The 17,885-nt window shown below is 39.7% G+C and overlaps 1 protein-coding gene across 3 annotated transcripts in view; it reads right to left on the minus strand.

Moving 5' to 3' along the window:
- Positions 1–5,275: 5,275 nt before the first annotated feature.
- LOC143295124 (sister chromatid cohesion protein DCC1-like) overlaps positions 5,276–17,885 on the minus strand; it is a 12,818-nt gene continuing 208 nt past the window's right edge. Inside the window, exons 2-12 of one of the 3 annotated variants that reach the window (XM_076606689.1) lie at positions 17,624–17,788; positions 15,760–15,925; positions 14,749–14,883; positions 13,687–13,777; positions 11,761–11,899; positions 9,939–9,997; positions 9,117–9,187; positions 8,572–8,649; positions 8,083–8,168; positions 6,137–6,328; positions 5,276–5,357 (exon numbers count right to left, since the gene is read on the minus strand). In XM_076606689.1, the coding sequence (XP_076462804.1) occupies positions 6,157–6,328; positions 8,083–8,168; positions 8,572–8,649; positions 9,117–9,187; positions 9,939–9,997; positions 11,761–11,899; positions 13,687–13,777; positions 14,749–14,883; positions 15,760–15,925; positions 17,624–17,788 (1,162 nt within the window). In that variant the 3' untranslated portion in view covers positions 5,276–5,357; positions 6,137–6,156. Of the gene's footprint in view, positions 6,329–8,082; positions 8,169–8,571; positions 8,650–9,116; positions 9,188–9,938; positions 9,998–11,760; positions 11,900–13,686; positions 13,778–14,748; positions 14,884–15,759; positions 15,926–17,623; positions 17,789–17,885 lie in introns of all 3 variants that reach the window. The other 2 variants (XM_076606688.1, XM_076606687.1) reach the window with 2 other exon arrangements.

Below are 17,885 nucleotides of genomic sequence, written 5' to 3' on the forward strand. Positions count from 1 at the left end.
TGGCATAGCCTCTTTAATCCTGAACAAGCCACACAGAACACATGGATAATTCAGAACGAAAAAGAGAGATGAGTTTGACGACGTCGCAACTGGCTCTCGTTGCGCCCTTTTGGTCATGTTTGTTGTTCAGTCGGGTGCATGGTAACATCAGCAGGCGTTCGTACCGGAAAACCCGACTTCCTACTTGCCGCGAACCGGGACTTATTTTATTTTATTTAATTTTATTTTTTTCAACTCTCTCTCTCATGCACTGGAATGAAAGGCACCGAAATCTATCGCTGTGTGTGTGTGTGTGTGTGTGTGTGTGTGTGTGGTGTGTGTGTGAGATTGATCGAGGTGGGAAAGGGTGAGCCGGAAAATCATCCAAACAAATCAATGTTTTTTTTTGTTTACATACACTAGAGCACGAAAAACCCAGACAGTGTAACTATTGTAAAACATTAATGAGAGAAAAAAAACAACCCCCCCCCCCGCCCCCCCCCCACCCCAAAAAAAAACAACAAACAAACAAACAAACAAACAAAAAACCCACCGTGTACATCGGCATGAAAACACACAGACAGAGAATTATAATTGTGGGAGAAAGGTTCTGAATGCGAGAGAGTCGACAGGAGACAAAAACCTCCATCCATCACCCCCAAAATGGAAGAATAATGCACACTCTCCTCCATTTCTCTTCAGTATCACACATGAACGTACAAAACCCTGACTGGTCTTCTGTGTCTGTTGTGTCTCTTTATTTTGAGTGTCACTGTTAATAAAAAAAAGAAAAAGAAAAAAAGTTTCAGTTTCAGTTTCAGTAGCTCAAGGAGGCGTCACTGCGTTCGGACAAATCCATATACGCTACACCACATCTGCCAAGCAGATGCCTGACCAGCAGCGTAACCCAACGCGCTTAGTCAGGCCTTGAGGAAAAAAAAAGGTGAATAAATAATAGATAAGCTTACATAAATAAATAATAACTATAATGTAAAAAAAAAAAAAAAAAAATAAATAAGATAACAATGATGATAAATAAGCAAACAGATGTAAAACATGAAGACACACATTCACATATACACCCACACATGCATAACACATATGCACCGAACATGCAGTTTCACAGATATGAAAGCACAGTCAAATACATATAAACGTACATGAGCTCCAACACACACACACACACATTTAGGTTAGTTAATATAATATCAGTGAAGAGGTTGTGGCATATAGTGATATACTCGCGTGAAAATACTGAAAAAAAAAAAAAAAAAAAAAAAAAATCGGTTTGGAACCGGTACCAATAAGCTTTGTTGGCGAACGTTTCATTATTCCCAGGAGTGCCGCCCATAGACATAAAAATTAATATGTTTGTGAGTGGCGCCACTCCGCCGTCTGTTCTGCAACGCAATCAACATACCGTCTTCATAATCCAGTTTGGAGGAATGTACGTGTTTGTGGGGGGTGCATGCACTCCAGCGACTCTTTCGCTCTGATCCCGTAAGTTACACTCTTTATGTCCACGGTTCAGTACTTAATCAAGTGGGTTTTCTGTTTCTCCCCCACGAGGAAGGCCGTGTTTTGATTCCTTGTTATAAATACGTGTCACCGGCGTCATTGTGTCTGCTCTTCAAGTCTTGATTGTGGTGGACTCGTGGCCCCAAGGTAAATGTGCCAGACTAGCCGGAAGCGATCTCAATTAAGTGGGTAAAGGGTGGAGATTTTTACGATCTCCCAGGTCAACATATGTGCAGATCTGCTAGTACCTATATCCCCTTCGTGTGTATATGCAAGCAGAAGATCAAATACGCACGTTAAAGATCCTGTAATCCATGTCAGCGTTCGGTGGGTTATGGAAACAAGAACATACCCAGCATGCACACCCCCGAAAACGGAGTATGTCTGCCTACATGGCGGGTTAAAAACGGTCATACACGTAAAAGCCCACTCGTGTGCATACGAGTGAACGTGGGAGTTGCAGCCCGAACTCGCATACTCACCGGCCGGGAGTTTTATCCCCCACCCCACCCCACCCCCTGCTATCCCCCCCACCCCCATTCTCTGTTGAACTCTGGCGACATGCTCTACCCGAGGAGTGCAGCCTGAATATCATTGAGATATCTGTTGTGAAAAAGAAAGGAAGAAAGAAAGAAATACAAGTCAGCGAGCGGCATCAAAACTGTACCATCGTTTATCCTGGTGAAAGAATCTGAAGTTGTGACAGTTAAAACAAACAATATTCATCTATATATATTAAAAAAAAACCAAAAATCAAAAGAAAAAACAACAACAAAAAACAAACAGTAAACAAACAAAACAAAAAAGCTGAACTTTCTCATTTTCTTTTCGTGCTTTGACAACAGGACCTTTGATTTTTTAAATTATTATTTTTTTTTTTAACGTTATGACAATAGGTTGGTTGTGTAAATGTGTTATTCGTTTGTTTTTATTTCATGACAACAGGTTGGTTGATCTTTTGTTCTTTATGACTCTGTGTGTGTGTGTGTGTGTGCGCGCGCGCACGTTTGTTGTGTGTGCGCGCTTGTGTATGTCTGCTTGTGTTTTCAACTTGACAACAGGTTTGGTTGAAGTTTGTGTGTGTGTATGTTGTTCTTGTTTATACTTTGATAATGTTTTTGTTACTTTTTTTTTTTTTTTGGACAAGAGGTTGGTCGCTTTTTCTTTGACTTTAAGACACAGGTTGGTTGCTTTTTGTGGGTTCCTTATTGAGTTTTCTGTTGTTGTTTTTTTAACTTCATAACAATGTTGATTTGTGTGTTGTTGTTTTTTTTAATTCATAAGGTTAATTTTTGTTGTTTTTTGTGACAACACGTTGGTTGATTTTGGAATCTCTTTTTTTTTAGTTCTTTATGACAACAGGCTGGTTGAGTGAGTTTCAGTTTCAGTAGCTCAAGGAGGCGTCACTGCGTTCGGACAAATCCATATTCGCTACACCACATCTGCCAAGCAGATGCCTGACCAGCAGCGTAACCCAATGCGCTTAGTCAGGCCTTGAGGAAAAAAAAAAGGTGAATAAATAATAGTAGTGTCGGATGTCATCAGTCATCATGCGATGTCGCATGAGAGCTTTGCTGATGACACACAACTTTATCAGTCGGCTTCCATAGCTGAATTTGATGCACTGGTGACTCAAACACAGGAGTGCATTGCTGGCCTAAAGGACTGGATGACTCTCAACAAGCTGCAATTAAATGATGATAAGACTGAATTGATGATAACCTGTCCAAAGAAGTTTCGTCAACATCCTTCCTTTCCTGACTGTTCTGATCAATAGTACACCTGTTTCACTTTCTCCCTCTGTTCGCAGTCTTGGTGTAATCCTAGACCAGTCTCTTTCCTTCCAACAGCACATTTCGAATATCTGTAAAGTTGCCTATTTGGAACTGCGTAGAATCAGCTCTATCCGCCACTATCTCTCAACCGATGCAACCAAGACACTTGTATGCTCTCTGGTTCTCTCAAGATTAGATTACTGCAACTCTTTTGGCCGGCCTTCCCAAATATCTGTTAGACAGACTCCAACGAATCCAGAATAATGCTACCAGACTCATTTGCAGAGCTTCTAAATTTGACCATGTTTCTCCTCTCCTTCAGTCTCTCCACTGGTTGCCTGTTTCTGATCGAATAGACTATAAGCTATCCACTCTGACCTTTTCTGCAGTCAACGGATCTGGCCCCAAGTATCTTTCTGAACTCATCCATATCTATACCCCGTCTCGCCAGCTCCGTTCTTCCTCTGATACTCGACTTCTCAGGATACCTCACGTTAGAAGTAAGACCTATGGACACAGATCGTTTTCTTTTCAATCGCCAAAGACGTGGAACAAGCTCCCTGATAACCTCCGTTATTCTGATTCCCTCGCATCTTTTAAATCTCGTCTCAAAACTCACCTTTTCCCTCAGCAATAAGTTCAATTGTGGCAGGTCCACTTCCTTTGCGTTAGCTGTGCTTTGCTTGACTATGTGTGTATACATATGTATGTGTACATAACTACATGCATATATATGAATGTGTATTGTGTGTTTATATAAGTTTGTGCCTGCCTATGTGTGCGTATGTGTTAGGGTAGCTGTTAGATACACATGTATGTTAAAATGTATGTCTGCAGCGTGTGTGTGTGTGTGTGTGTGTGTAGTCACATTTTGGTGTGTGTATGTAACATAGATATGATGTATTATGAAAAAGCAAGGCACAGTTAGTACAGAATCATGACCGAAGAATACCCATGTTGTGTTATATAACAAGACTTACTGGTGACTGCTTAAAACCTTCACAGCTTCTTCTTTGTTCTAATACTGTAACTACTACTATAACTTTCACTTGTTTTACGCAACATTGGCCACCAATCTTTTTTTTTTTTGTATGTGTGTGCATATGCGCATCCTCACTGTGTGTGTGCATGTGTGTATGTGCACATCACAACTCTGTGTGAATGTGTGGAGAGTGAGTGCGTGCGTGTTAATGTGTTTGAACAGGTTCAACTGATCCATTCTTTAAGTTCTGTCTGTAATGGGACTCTGGAATTTTAACCCCTTCATCAAAAATTTCTGTTAAAAGTATCTCTTGAAGAACCTCACCACCACTCCGTCCCTCTTTTTTCCTCTTCAAATCATTAAAGGAAAATTTGATAACTGGGACATATCAGCATATGAATAAGTGGTTAAAATAATGAAATATGAAAATAATTTCATAAATAATGTTTTGCTGTTTTTTAAAATTCACAAACATGCACGCACACATACAACAAAACTGACCCATTTGTGTACACGAGACTGTTTCCATTTTGCAGTTCAGTACTTGTCCTGTTTGTATAAACTGATACATATCCAGTTGCTATTCAGGAGATGAGTATCCAAAATCATTAAACAAACATGACGGGCGCAATAGCCGAGTGGTTAAAGCGTTGGACTGTCAATCTGAGGGTCCCGGGTTCGAATCACGGTGACGGCGCCTGGTGGGTAAAGGGTGGAGATTTTTCCGATCTCCCAGGTCAACATATGTGCAGACCTGCTAGTGCCTGAACCCCCTTCGTGTGTATATGCAAGCAGAAGATCAAATACGCACTTTAAAGATCCTGTAATCCATGTCAGCGTTCGGTGGGTTATGGAAACAAGAACATACCCAGCATGCACACCCCCGAAAACGGAGTATGGCTGCCTACATGGCGGGGTAAAAACAGTCATACACGTAAAAGCCCGCTCGTATGCATACGAGTGAACGCAGAAGAAGAAGAAGAAGAAATTAAACAAACATGAAAACTTTATTCCAATTGGTTTTTTTTCTTTTTATTTATTCATTTACTTATTTGAGGATGGGAAATTCAAGATTATGAAGATATCACCACTGACCAGGCGCTCTGTGCATGACAAAGAAACGAAGAGAGTGTTAATTCTGAAATGGCAATATGATATATTCAAACACATGCCATAATATAGATCTATACAATCATGAAATCATGAAGAGATTGTGAAATCTGAAAAGGCAATATTCTATTTTCAAACACATGTCCTAATATGGATCTATACAATCATGGAATCATGAAGAGATGGTGAAATATGAAATGGCAATAATCTATTTTCAAGCATATGTCATAATACAGATACAATCATGGAACCATGAAGAGATGGTGAATATTGAAATGGTAATATTCTATTTTCAAACACTTGTCATAATGTAGACACATTCATGGAATCATGAAGAGATGGTGAATTCTGAAATGGCAGTGTTCTATTTTCAAGCATATGTCATAATACACATACAATCATGAATTCAACAGGACAAGAAGTCTTATGTAATAAAGTCCTGTTGTAATATACATATACATACACAAAGTATGTAATGGATGTCTCCGTAGGTAGATATTAATATATAGGATACATGAAAAACGCAGTCTATTTGTGCAATTGCTTTTATTCTTTTAATTCTCTCAACAACACACAAACCCTCTTGTCTCTCACAACACATATCTCTCATCAACACAAAAACCCTCTCTCTCACACACACCTCTCTCTCTCTCACACACACACCTCTCTCTCTCTCTCACACACACCTCTCCTCTCACACACACACCTCTCTCTCTCACACATGCACCCACCCTCTCTCTCTCAAACCCACACCCCTCTCTCCCACACCCACCCTCACACATGCCGACACAATCAGGAGGCGGTGCGGCGAGAGCTGAAGACCTTGACCCCATTGTGTGTGGAGGGTCTGGAGAACTTGGTCAGCAGAGCCCCCACGTCCATCTTGTCCGTGGTCAGTTCTCTCACATAGGGGCTGATCTCCTCCAGCGTCCACTTCTTCCGCCGCTCAAACAGGTACTCAAACCTGCAACATCACAAACACCTACTGTATTTCATGGACCACAAGGCGATAGAATAGAATTGAATAGAATAAAATATGTCTTTATTACCAAGTGTACCAGGGTCACAAGGAATGGGGGGGGGATAGTACATAAGATACGAACATGAATCGAAAATCATACAAACATAGATACAGTAGAAATTAGGATACATACAAGTGCATATCAATATAAAAACTTGTGCATACTCAAACATGCACACACACACACACACACATACACATGCACACACACACACACTCTCTCTCTCACTCACACACACAAGTTTGAACAGAAACTGCATATTACATGTGGATGGGGCTGATGACTAAATCTTCAGGTAGATGGTTGTTGGTTGACAATTCTATTTATCATACTGGATTTGTTAAAGAAGCAGGGCATTGACTGCTTTGGGGAAAAAGCTACTGGCGAAGCGATTGGTTTTCGTCCTTATACTTCTGTACCGTCGACCAGAGGGGAGCACCTCAAAAATCCCAAAAAGCTGGATGTGATTCGTCCTGGCTGATTGATTCTGCTTTTTCCCTTGACTTTAACCCATGCACCTCGTAATACTGTGCATCACCACAACCACCTACTGTATTTCATGGACTATAAGGCAATACTTTTTCCCTCAACTTCAACCCACACACCCTACTTCTTCTTCTTCTGCATTCACTCGTATGCACACGAGTGGGCTTTTTACGTGTATGACCGTTTTTACCCCGCCATGTAGGCAGCCATACTCCGTTTTCGGGGGTGTGCATGCTGGGTACGTTCTTGTTTCCATAACCCACCGAACGCTGACATGGATTACAGGATCTTTAACGTGCGTATTTGATCTTCTGCTTGCGTATACACACGAAGGGGGTTCAGGCACTAGCAGGTCTGCACATCTGTTGACCTGGGAGATCGTAAAAATCTCCACCCTTTACCCACCAGGCGCCATCACCGTGATTCGAACCCGGGACCCTCAGATTGACAGTCCAACGCTTTAACCACTCGGCTACTGCGCCCATCACACACCCTACAATACTGTGCATCTAGTGAGCGGCTGAAATCTGTCACAACAAAGTTTCAATCAGATTTCTGTTTTATCAAGTATGGTGTTAGAACCTGGAAGTGCGACATTTGGAAGGAACCGAGAGTCAGAATTAAAAGGACTCACAAACAATCCACTTTCAAACAGCTGACATTATCACAGCAGCAGCCTGTCAACACATTTCCGTTCGTCAGCAATTCTGAAGAATCAGATTTTTCGGGATTTTCAGCAAATGACAGTGTTGTGTGAAAGTGAGTGCGACTGTGTGTCAAGCTTGCATCCATACTGACAGCCCAGTCATGGGTGATGTCAGTCTAATCTCTGCTGATGTCTCCATGAATGAAGTTTGTTTTGATGGTCTCAAGGATGATCTTTTTCGCTTTTGATCTTTTCTGTTTACATTTCTTTTCATGTGCCTTATGTGCTGTGCCTTATGTATTGTTAAATCAGATTTTTTTTAATAATTAATATGACATAACATCAATGGCTCCCTGTGGACTGCCAATGCTAGGACTATGACATATGAACCCAGGTAAGTTTATGTATGGGGCGTTTGAGATGGGCAGCATGGGAGTAATGCCACTGAAATGGCATACAGATGATGGGACAGAAAAAGAGACACCCCCCCAACCCCCACCAAAAAAAAACAAACAAAACAGAGCATGGTCTCGAACCCATGCCATTAACTCCTCAATGTCCCACCTTTCAGAGATGTCTTCAGGCAGGTCATCCGCAGGGAAGAAAGAAATCGTTTCTGGTTTGGAGTCACGGTCGACCAGAGCGACGCCCTGAAACCACAAGCACAGTCTGTAACATGGGCATTCAATACAAGCAAGGATTTCTCAAATGCAGTCATGCTGTTCTCTTGCCAAGCTGACCATGAAAGGGCCATTTCTGGACTCACTGATTACTAGTTGAAAGAGAAACAAAAAATGTCAAAACTTCATTAAAATAACAGTAGAAGAATGAGGAGGGCAAAAAGGCTGATATCAATTATAACAAAAAGAAACAGGCCCAAGCTTTCACCAAGATTTGTCAAACAACAAAAGGATCTTAAAAGAAACAGACCCCAACAGACAGACATCCTCGAGAATCCTGTAAAGTCACCAACCTGAACCTGTCCAAGAGAGGTTTTGAAAAGATCCAAACAGACAGACATCTTGAACAGCAGGATTCTGTCAAGTCACTGACCTGAACCTGGCTGAGAGAGGTTTTCATTCCCATTGGTACGCTCTGCTCCCACACCTGCAGGAACTCCTTCAGGTTGAACTGCACACAGACACAGACACACACACAGTGAGAACACACACACACACACAGAACACACACACACACACACACACAGAACACACACACACACACACCTAACCACATCATACCACACACACACCAAACCATACCACACCACAAACACCAAACAAAAAACAAAACTTGCATTAACTGTTGCAGAGAAAATACCAATGTTTAAGTTCACCATAAACATGTACACCACTGCTGATGCTGATGCAATGCCAATGTGAAAGTTTACCACACACACACACAAACCACCACTTATAGTTGCTGAGTAAAATACCAGCCAGTATTAATGTTAACCACACACACACTGACACACAGACAATACTGATACATAGACTCTGTGTACACATTTGAGTATACACCTATCAGCTCTTAAATCCAAAAGGCAAATATTAACTTTGGAAAACAAACACCTCAGTATGAAGAGCGGACAAACATACCTTGTCAGCGTTTCTCAAGCAGACCTCAGCATAGAACAGACACACCTTGTCTTCATCCAGGTCAAACACCTCTGTGAACACAGACAGACATAAACACCTCTGTGAATGTGCACAGACATAAAGACTGTTGTTAACACAGAAACACCTCTGTGGACACATGACATAAAACACCTCTGTGAACACAAGACATGTGAAAGATGTACAACACACATCAACACTTCTGTGAACATAGAGACATAAACACCTCTGTGAACAGATACAGACACAAACACCTCTGTGAACAGATACAGACACAAGCGCCTCTGTGAATACACAGGGACATAAACACCTCTGTGAACAGATACAGACACAAGCACCTCTGTGAAATGACTGAATACACAGGGACATAAACATCGTTTTTTTTTTTGGGGGGGGTGGGGGGGGATCACAATGGCTGCATTATTTCTTTTTTTTTTTTTTGTGATACTATTTGCTACCCGAAAACGTTCTGGCTACAGCAGAATACAACCAAGGAAAACCATGCATGTCATTTTAACATCTTTAGGGGTGTTGCTAAAATATTCTGCCAACACTGCAGGTGTTCCTTGGGTCTGGTTGACACTGGAATAAATATCATGAAAGGAAGCAGAGAGTACAACTTTGTCAAGTAGTCCTAAATCTAAAGCAGCCTTCCAGAACATCGTCATCACACCCATCATCATCAAAAATACAAAACAAAACGCCCCAAATCTGGAAATACAAAAAAACAAAACAAACAAACAAACCAAACCAAACCAACCAACCAACCACAACAATAAAAGAAGAAATTTCAGAGAAACTTACCATCCTCTTCTTCTGGTTTACCTGAAGAAAAGCATCTCAGGATATGAGTGATCACTTCCCTGTAACATAAACAATGATGAATTATTAAATAACAGTGGTTTACAGAATAATAACCATCTTTCAATTAAGTTATGAAAGATAAAAATTTCAAACTACATATCACCAAATCATGTTTATTTTCAGTATGTCCTTTGATTGATCTGGTCTGAAATTATTGCTTTTTTTTTTTTTTTTTTAAAGCACACATCTAATTTAGTGATTTGTTTATTTTATCTACATTTGTTTTGTTTTTCTGTTGGACTTTCAATCTTGAAGGTGGGTGATTAGGGTGGAAATCATTTTTCCTGGTCTCCAAGGTCAATGTATGTGCTAACCTGCAAAAGCCTCAATAAAATTTGCATGCTGAAGATCCTATAACCTATCCATGTCAGCAGTGGGTTATTCAAACAAAAACATACACCAGTAAAAAGAAAAAAAACAACAAACAAACAAAAAAAACAACAACTGAAAACCGACAACCATTGTCTAAACAGCGTTGGATTTTCAATCTGAGGGTCCCGGGTTCGAATCACGGTGACGGCGCCTGGTGGGTAAAGGGTGGAGATTTTTCCGATCTCCCAGGTCAACACATGTGCAGACCTGCTAGTGCCTGAACCCCCTTCATGTGTATATGCAAGCAGAAGATCAAATACGCACGTTAAAGATCCTGTAATCCATGTCAGCGTTCGGTGGGTTATGGAAACAAGAACATACCCAGCATGCACACCCCCGAAAGCGGAATATGGCTGCCTACATGGCGGGGTAAAAACGGTCATACACGTAAAAGCCCACTCGTGTGCATACGAGTGAAAGTGGGGGTTGCAGCCCACGAACGAAGAAGAAGAAGAAGTCTAAACAGCAAGGAAGACACAGCGAATCAAAGTGTGTGTCTGCAGCCCAATGAACCACAGGAAACATTCTGAACTCTGATTATTGTACACACAAATTCTGAGGTCTGCCAACAGTTAATCATATTTCTGTCACATTATCACATCAGACACAGAAACCTCAAAACACATCGACAGATTAACTCTCTCCATACGAACGGCGAAAGAGACGACGTTAACAGCGTTTCACCCCAATTACCATCATCAAAATATTGCAAGTGGAAGGCTCTTATACTGAAGAGGTGAATGTTGACAAAGAATACCACAATTCTGACGACAGAAGCTAAAGTTTGGGTCATTCAGACACCCACTGGACACCCGAGGGGTCTGTGTAGAGAAGAGAGGACCGGCCGTACTGAGTGAGTTAAGGAAGAAACGGGCATCTCAGACATCAATCAATGCCTGCTGCTAACAGCTGGAATCATTAAATAGGGTCTGATTACAAAAAAACATCAATATAAAAAGAAGAAAAATGGGATAATAATTTAAAAAAAAAAGAACTGGAGAATGGACTCTCTCAGATTCTCATAGCAAATTTAAACTGAGCTCAATTTTACATCTGAATGATCCAAAATGAATTACTTTCCAGAATAAAATATTTCTTCCAAAAGGGATCCAAAATAAAGTGCTTTCCAGAGTAAATCATTTCTTCCAAAATTACAGATTTCCATTCATGCACATACAAAACAATGCTGGCACAGCAAAAAAACAAAAAAACAAACAAACAAAAATTCAAACTTTAACGGAAGTCTACAGGCATTTAAAGGAATAGTAATGTCCCCTTTTCTATAAAATTCAGTGGTCATTTCCCAACACACTCTCTTGTCTCCCCTCTCAACAGACCCTCCATCCAACACCACAGCAACAAGACAGCACCAAACAATGTCACCTGTTACCTGGGGAACAGGTCATGGAGGACGTCCAGGGTGTCCTGGAGAGGCACACCTGACTGCATCCAGTCCCTCTCTTCCGCCAACTGCACAATGTGGCTCATCACCGTCGACAGGTAGTCAAAGTCCAGCACCCGCCAGCATCCTGAAACAAAATATAATACAATACAATAGAATCAATCAATCAATCAAAACCACTGTATTAATCCACATGGAAATGAACTTGTGCAATCACAGGCTCGTTGTTTAAACACCAACATAAAATATCATGCGCACCATAAAAGACATTAAATCTAGTCAAATAAGAACTCACAGTAGCTGATGACAGACTAAAACAAAGCACACACACATACATGCATGTGTGCATGCACACTCACTCAGACAATAAGGTACTGAACAACAATGTATACAAATATAAAAATCATCAAGCAAATAAATTGTGTAAATATATATATATATATATATATATATATATATATATATATATATATTTCTACACACACACACACACACACACACATATATATATATATATATATATATATGAGTAAAATGCACATACACATACAAACGTTAAGACAATAATGCATTGCACAACAATGTAAACAAATAAAAACATCCAACAAATAAATAATATATACAAACAAAATGAACACACACATACACACAAGTAAGAATAAAACAGATTATGTCTTAATTAACAAGTGTACCAGGGTCACAAGAAATAATGGGGGAGGGTAGTACATAAAAGGTACAAACATAAAAAACATGAATTGGAAATCATATACAAATAGGATTTTTCACACATATAATATGCATATTCAGTAATTCGTGCATAAGCACACACAAACTCACACACACCCACACTCAGAGTATATCAACGCGTGTGCTCACTTGAATATAATGCTGCAAATTACACATTACATACGGAGGGGGCTGATGACTATATCTACAGTTAAATGGAATGGAGGCTCAGACCCCGACTGCTGTCACTGGACTGGACCATCTGGACTGTACAAGCCAGATCCATATGCCATTCTGTGTTTAAACCAACATTATGTTTATGCTCAGATTACTTTTTCTGATGATCCTCTGTCAAAAAAATTGACAGAATGGTTTGGACTGTACAGGCCAGATCCATATGCCATTCTATGTTTGAACCAACATTATGTTTATGCTCAGATGACTTTTTCTGATGATCCTCTGTCAAAAAAATTGACAGACTGGTTTGGACTGTACAAGCCAGATCCATATGCCATTCTGTGTTTGAACCAACATTATGTTTATGCTCAGATTACTTTTTCTGATGATCCTCTGTCAAAAAAATTGACAGAATGGTTTGGACTGTACAAGCCAGATCCATATGCCATTCTGTGTTTAAACCATTATGTTTATGCTCAGATTACTTTTTCTGATGATTCTCTGTCAAAAAAATTGACAGAATGGTTTGGACTGTACAAGCCAGATCCATATGCCATTCTGTGTTTGAACCAACATTATGTTTATGCTCAGATTACTTTTTCTGATGATTCTCTGTCAAAAAAATTGACAGAATAGTTGGCAAAAGAGGTCCTGCTTTTATGTGAACTTCTATAATAGGTTTATACTTTTACCCAAGTTTCTTTTTCAGGTTTTATTAGACCTCTCCCTCCTCCCTTCCTCCCACTTTTGACAAGATTATTCCAGTTTTTCAGCTCAGTGTGGCTGGTTGGACTGAAAGCAACAAAGATAAATTGACTTTTCTCTCAACAGAAGGATCTAAAGTGAACAGTTTTCAGGACAAACAGCCACAAATATTCCTACCAGTTCAACTTTACTAATACCACTCCTTCCCCCACTTGATAGTTTATGCGAAAATGAAAGCTGACAACAGAAATTAGCAACAGATCAGATCAGAGAAAAACAAAACCATGTCATCCAGCCATTGCTCACCGTCTATCTGGAAAGCTTTCAGTTTCTTCAGGCCTGCGTAGATCTCCTCCTCACTGGCTTGTACCACATCCAGGAAGTCATGCATGGTGTACTGTTCACATCAAATCACATCCTTCATAAAAGTAAACATCCACAGCCAGATTGCTGCAATGGAATAGTTCATTCAGAACCAATAAACAGATCTCCACAGTGACTCAGAGCATTGACCCACAAACAGAATTGCATGGCTTGACAAATCCAGTCCCAAAATCCCTTCAACATCCACCTTTCCTCCAACTGGAAAGATAATGAATTTATTTTCTTTCAATAATCATTTGCTCCACTGAATAAAATGAGAACACACAGAGGACTGGACAGGACAACAGAGTATCAAAAAACCCATTTCACAGCTCATCATTTTGCACAGATTTGGGAAAGTTGTGTCCAGATTCCAGCAACACCCACTTCAGATAACTTTGCAGAAATAGTACAACAGTATGGAGGTTAACATCGACCATTTCTTGTTTTATTTTTCATAATTTATATTAACATAATAGAAAGGGCTGGTTTGGTAGGGCAATCAGACAAATAGATCACAAAACCCCACATTCAGTACCAGCAGTGGTTCTGATTATGTATGTGTCCCCAACACTTTGAAAAAGGAAAGGTCACACAGCATGATCATTGAGGCATTCTAAAAAATTTTAAAACAAATATATAAAATACGTGATGATCATGTATCAGAGATTCAGTCTGATTCTAGAATCAGCTACTACAAAGAGTTCTTTCCATTCACCACTTCTTGGCCCAGAAACCTAGACGATAATGACACGAAGGTGTGCCTGCCTTTGTGTGTGTCTATAGATCTAAACTGAATGTGCAGCATTTTTGACTGACCCTCTGAAATTAGTGTAAGACCCCTCAAAACACGATAAAAGGGTCCCCGACACCAACAAGACTTTGAACTTCCCAGAAGCCTTTTTGATGTAATAACATGTGTTCATTTCGGTACTGTGCTCTAAACAGAAAACAATATTCTGTTCACATAGATAAAGGCAGTTTTTCTTCCCATAGCCACTGTACCTTGTTGCCTTGGTGCTGTTCGTCCTCCTCACACTCGCGTCCACTGTAATGATTCTCATCCAGCATCTGACGCAGCTTCTTCAGACGGGGTTTCACCGGACGCAGCTCAAAATAATCATGAAGAACACTGAACACCTACAATTAAAACATATAGGGTAAACCATCATTCATGACCAACAATGAACAAACGTCAAAGGTATGGGAGATTCCACTATTGTGTGTGTAAATACCCATTAACAGAGATGAAATAGATTTCATTCAAAAAAATGCTTGAATCAATCTTTAACAGTGACAGACCTGCAGTAGCATTAGCTAGTCAATATTAAGCAGAAAATATAAAACATTATCAGTTAGGAATATCTGGCAAAACTAATTCTCCATGGCTTATCATAAAAAATAACGAGGTTGTGATAGGCACTCTGAAATCTCTCCCCTATAAAACTGCTTGAATGACTCAATGAGGCTCCTGGTGTTGATTTTCTCAATTAAGAAAAGAACTATGGAGTGTCATAATTCAACAAATCACACATATATACAAAAGCAAAGAAATGGTTTGTCCATGTTCAATGTAGAAACAAAGTATAGCTGGTACAAGTAAAAAACAAACAAACAAACAACTACTCATTCAGTAGAGTAGAAGTTTACTCAATGAAAAAAAACAGCCATTAGGAAAATTCCATTTTTTTTGCTACAACAGATTTGCACATCTTGGGACACATCTGCTCTTCTAACAAATCATGCCTTATTTAAATACTATAACAGACATGTGAACAAAACCAAACACAACAGATTGTAACAACGAAACATCATACAAGGCATAATAATATCTGGATCTGCTTGAAAAAACTGATAATCACTGGACAATGGCCTTATGACACCTCCTATCTTCACCCCCAGCCATTTTTCCATTCTTTTTCACTTCATACACTTTTGGATTTCTATTCTGACCTGAACACACACACACACACACACACACACACACAAATGCACACACAAACGTCTGACACTCACATCTCTTTCTTTCATCTCCTGGGGCCCAGTGTCCGACAGGTCAGGGCCATAGTCCAAATGCTGAAGCAGCAGCATGGAGTTGGACAGCTCTGCCCCTTTCAGGTCAAAGGTTCGGTTCTTGGTACACAGCACCACAAAGTCGTCCTTCCCTCCACGAAGTGTGACTCTGTGATCAAACATGCAATGACAAAATTACAATTAACATTTCTTTTTTTTTTTCTTTTCTAAGATTTTTGCCAGATAGTGAGTACAAAACAAGTCTACTAATTCACAGACTGTGAGGGTACCTCTCCCTCATTTCCCATAAGAAACACTAACCTGAGCTCACAACTGGAGAAAACTGAACACAGTTTCAGCAAATACTTTGATGACAAAGGATAAAAACCCCAGCAAGCATGGCTATCACTTCACTGTTTGATATTTTAACTGAGCTTGTCTGCAAGGTTTCACATTAAAGGTACCATAGCCTTTCCGATGTGATATTTGGCACAGTTTCTAATAGTCCAGCTGAATGCACATGGTAACATCAGGACTGTCTAACTAAATAAAAAAATTCAATCATGTTAAACATAAAATCTCACAACTGAGAAAAAACAACAACTGCATATTCTATATTGTAAATCCATTTAATTAAACAATGAGCACTGGTTTTAAGAAACAGGACGTGTAATCAAGTAAAATAATTTGGTTCTCCATAACTTTTTCTACTGATCATTTTTTTAAAAGAAGTAATTATACTAATTTACAGTAATCTTTATGGTTATTTGTTAATTTTGTATCATTTGGGTCTCTTCACTGAAAAATGGAATCAAATCGTGGGTTGTCCATCATGTTCTCTGATGTTTGTTTTTCATTTTCATATGCACAGCCGACACACATACATTGCACTATCATATGCTGCCACCTTTGAAACGCAATTCACTGCCAGTGCTTTCTTCTGCTTGTCTAATCAGGTCTGCTTTCTGCTACTTTTGAATGTTTTATCTCTTTTCACTTTTGACATATTTCTTCTGTTCACAAACTGTGTCAAAACTGGCACAAACATGTTACATTATATGTTTTTCTTCACTGTCTTTGAAAATGATTAAGCTGTACAAGATAATCATCCAACTGTGCAAACATGCTAGCATAACACTAATAGACTGGCAGCTTCTTGTTTTTCTTTTTCTTTGCAGCATTCCCCCTCCCTTTCCCTGACTAGTATGCTAATCACAATCAAACTGATGACCCTGAATACTGCAAAAAAGAATTAAAGGATAATATACATAAAATCTGAAGGCTGGTTAATGGTTGAGATCTTCCAAGTGGATATATGTGTGCAGACATACTAGTGTCAAAACACCCTTCATGTGTGTTGTACATCCAGAACACCCACCAGGGCACAAGATCCTGCAAGTCAACTGTGTTAAATGGATCATGGAAACATATGGCTGTACCCAGGATACATGATCTAACAATGATGGATCTTGTCAGAGCAGGGACCACCACAGCATTTACAGCGGACATCAAAAGTTCCCTGCCATTTGCTGATTTCACCATGAGCAAAATAAACAAACGAACAAACAAAAAATAAAATAGTAAGTTACATGCACTCTCCCAAGTCTGTTGCAACGATGGTCAAATCGGCCTCTGCAACCTTTCCTATGTTATCGTGATCCTGGTAGAGCGATGACCAGTGATCACTCACACGACAAAAAAGATATATTGTAATATACTGAATCACTGTGGTTCTGTAAAAACCTCTGACACATTTTTGCAACAACTGACTTCCACACGGATTTTTAGTTTCGTTTTCTGAATTATTTTCATGTCACGGCTAGCAGTATAAAAAAAAAGCACAAACATGCTGTATCCGTTATCTTACCCATCACCAGACTGAAGTGCGCCCATCACATCCCCGTCCAATTCCAAAAGCTTGACAGAATCATTTTCCAGGCTTTCTGAGAAAAATATCGTCTGCACACACGGTCGCACATCCGTGTTCTCCAGTTTGGCATACTTCAGAACTGTATTAACATCTTCAAGACACCTGCAACATGAACAACACTCGTTCAAAGAAAACCTACATAAAGTTGTTCGATATTTATTGATATCATGAGGCACTGATCAAAAACTGTCATGTAAAA

This window comes from Babylonia areolata, chromosome 20 (assembly GCF_041734735.1).
Source record: "Babylonia areolata isolate BAREFJ2019XMU chromosome 20, ASM4173473v1, whole genome shotgun sequence".
Taxonomy (NCBI): domain Eukaryota; kingdom Metazoa; phylum Mollusca; class Gastropoda; order Neogastropoda; family Buccinidae; genus Babylonia; species Babylonia areolata.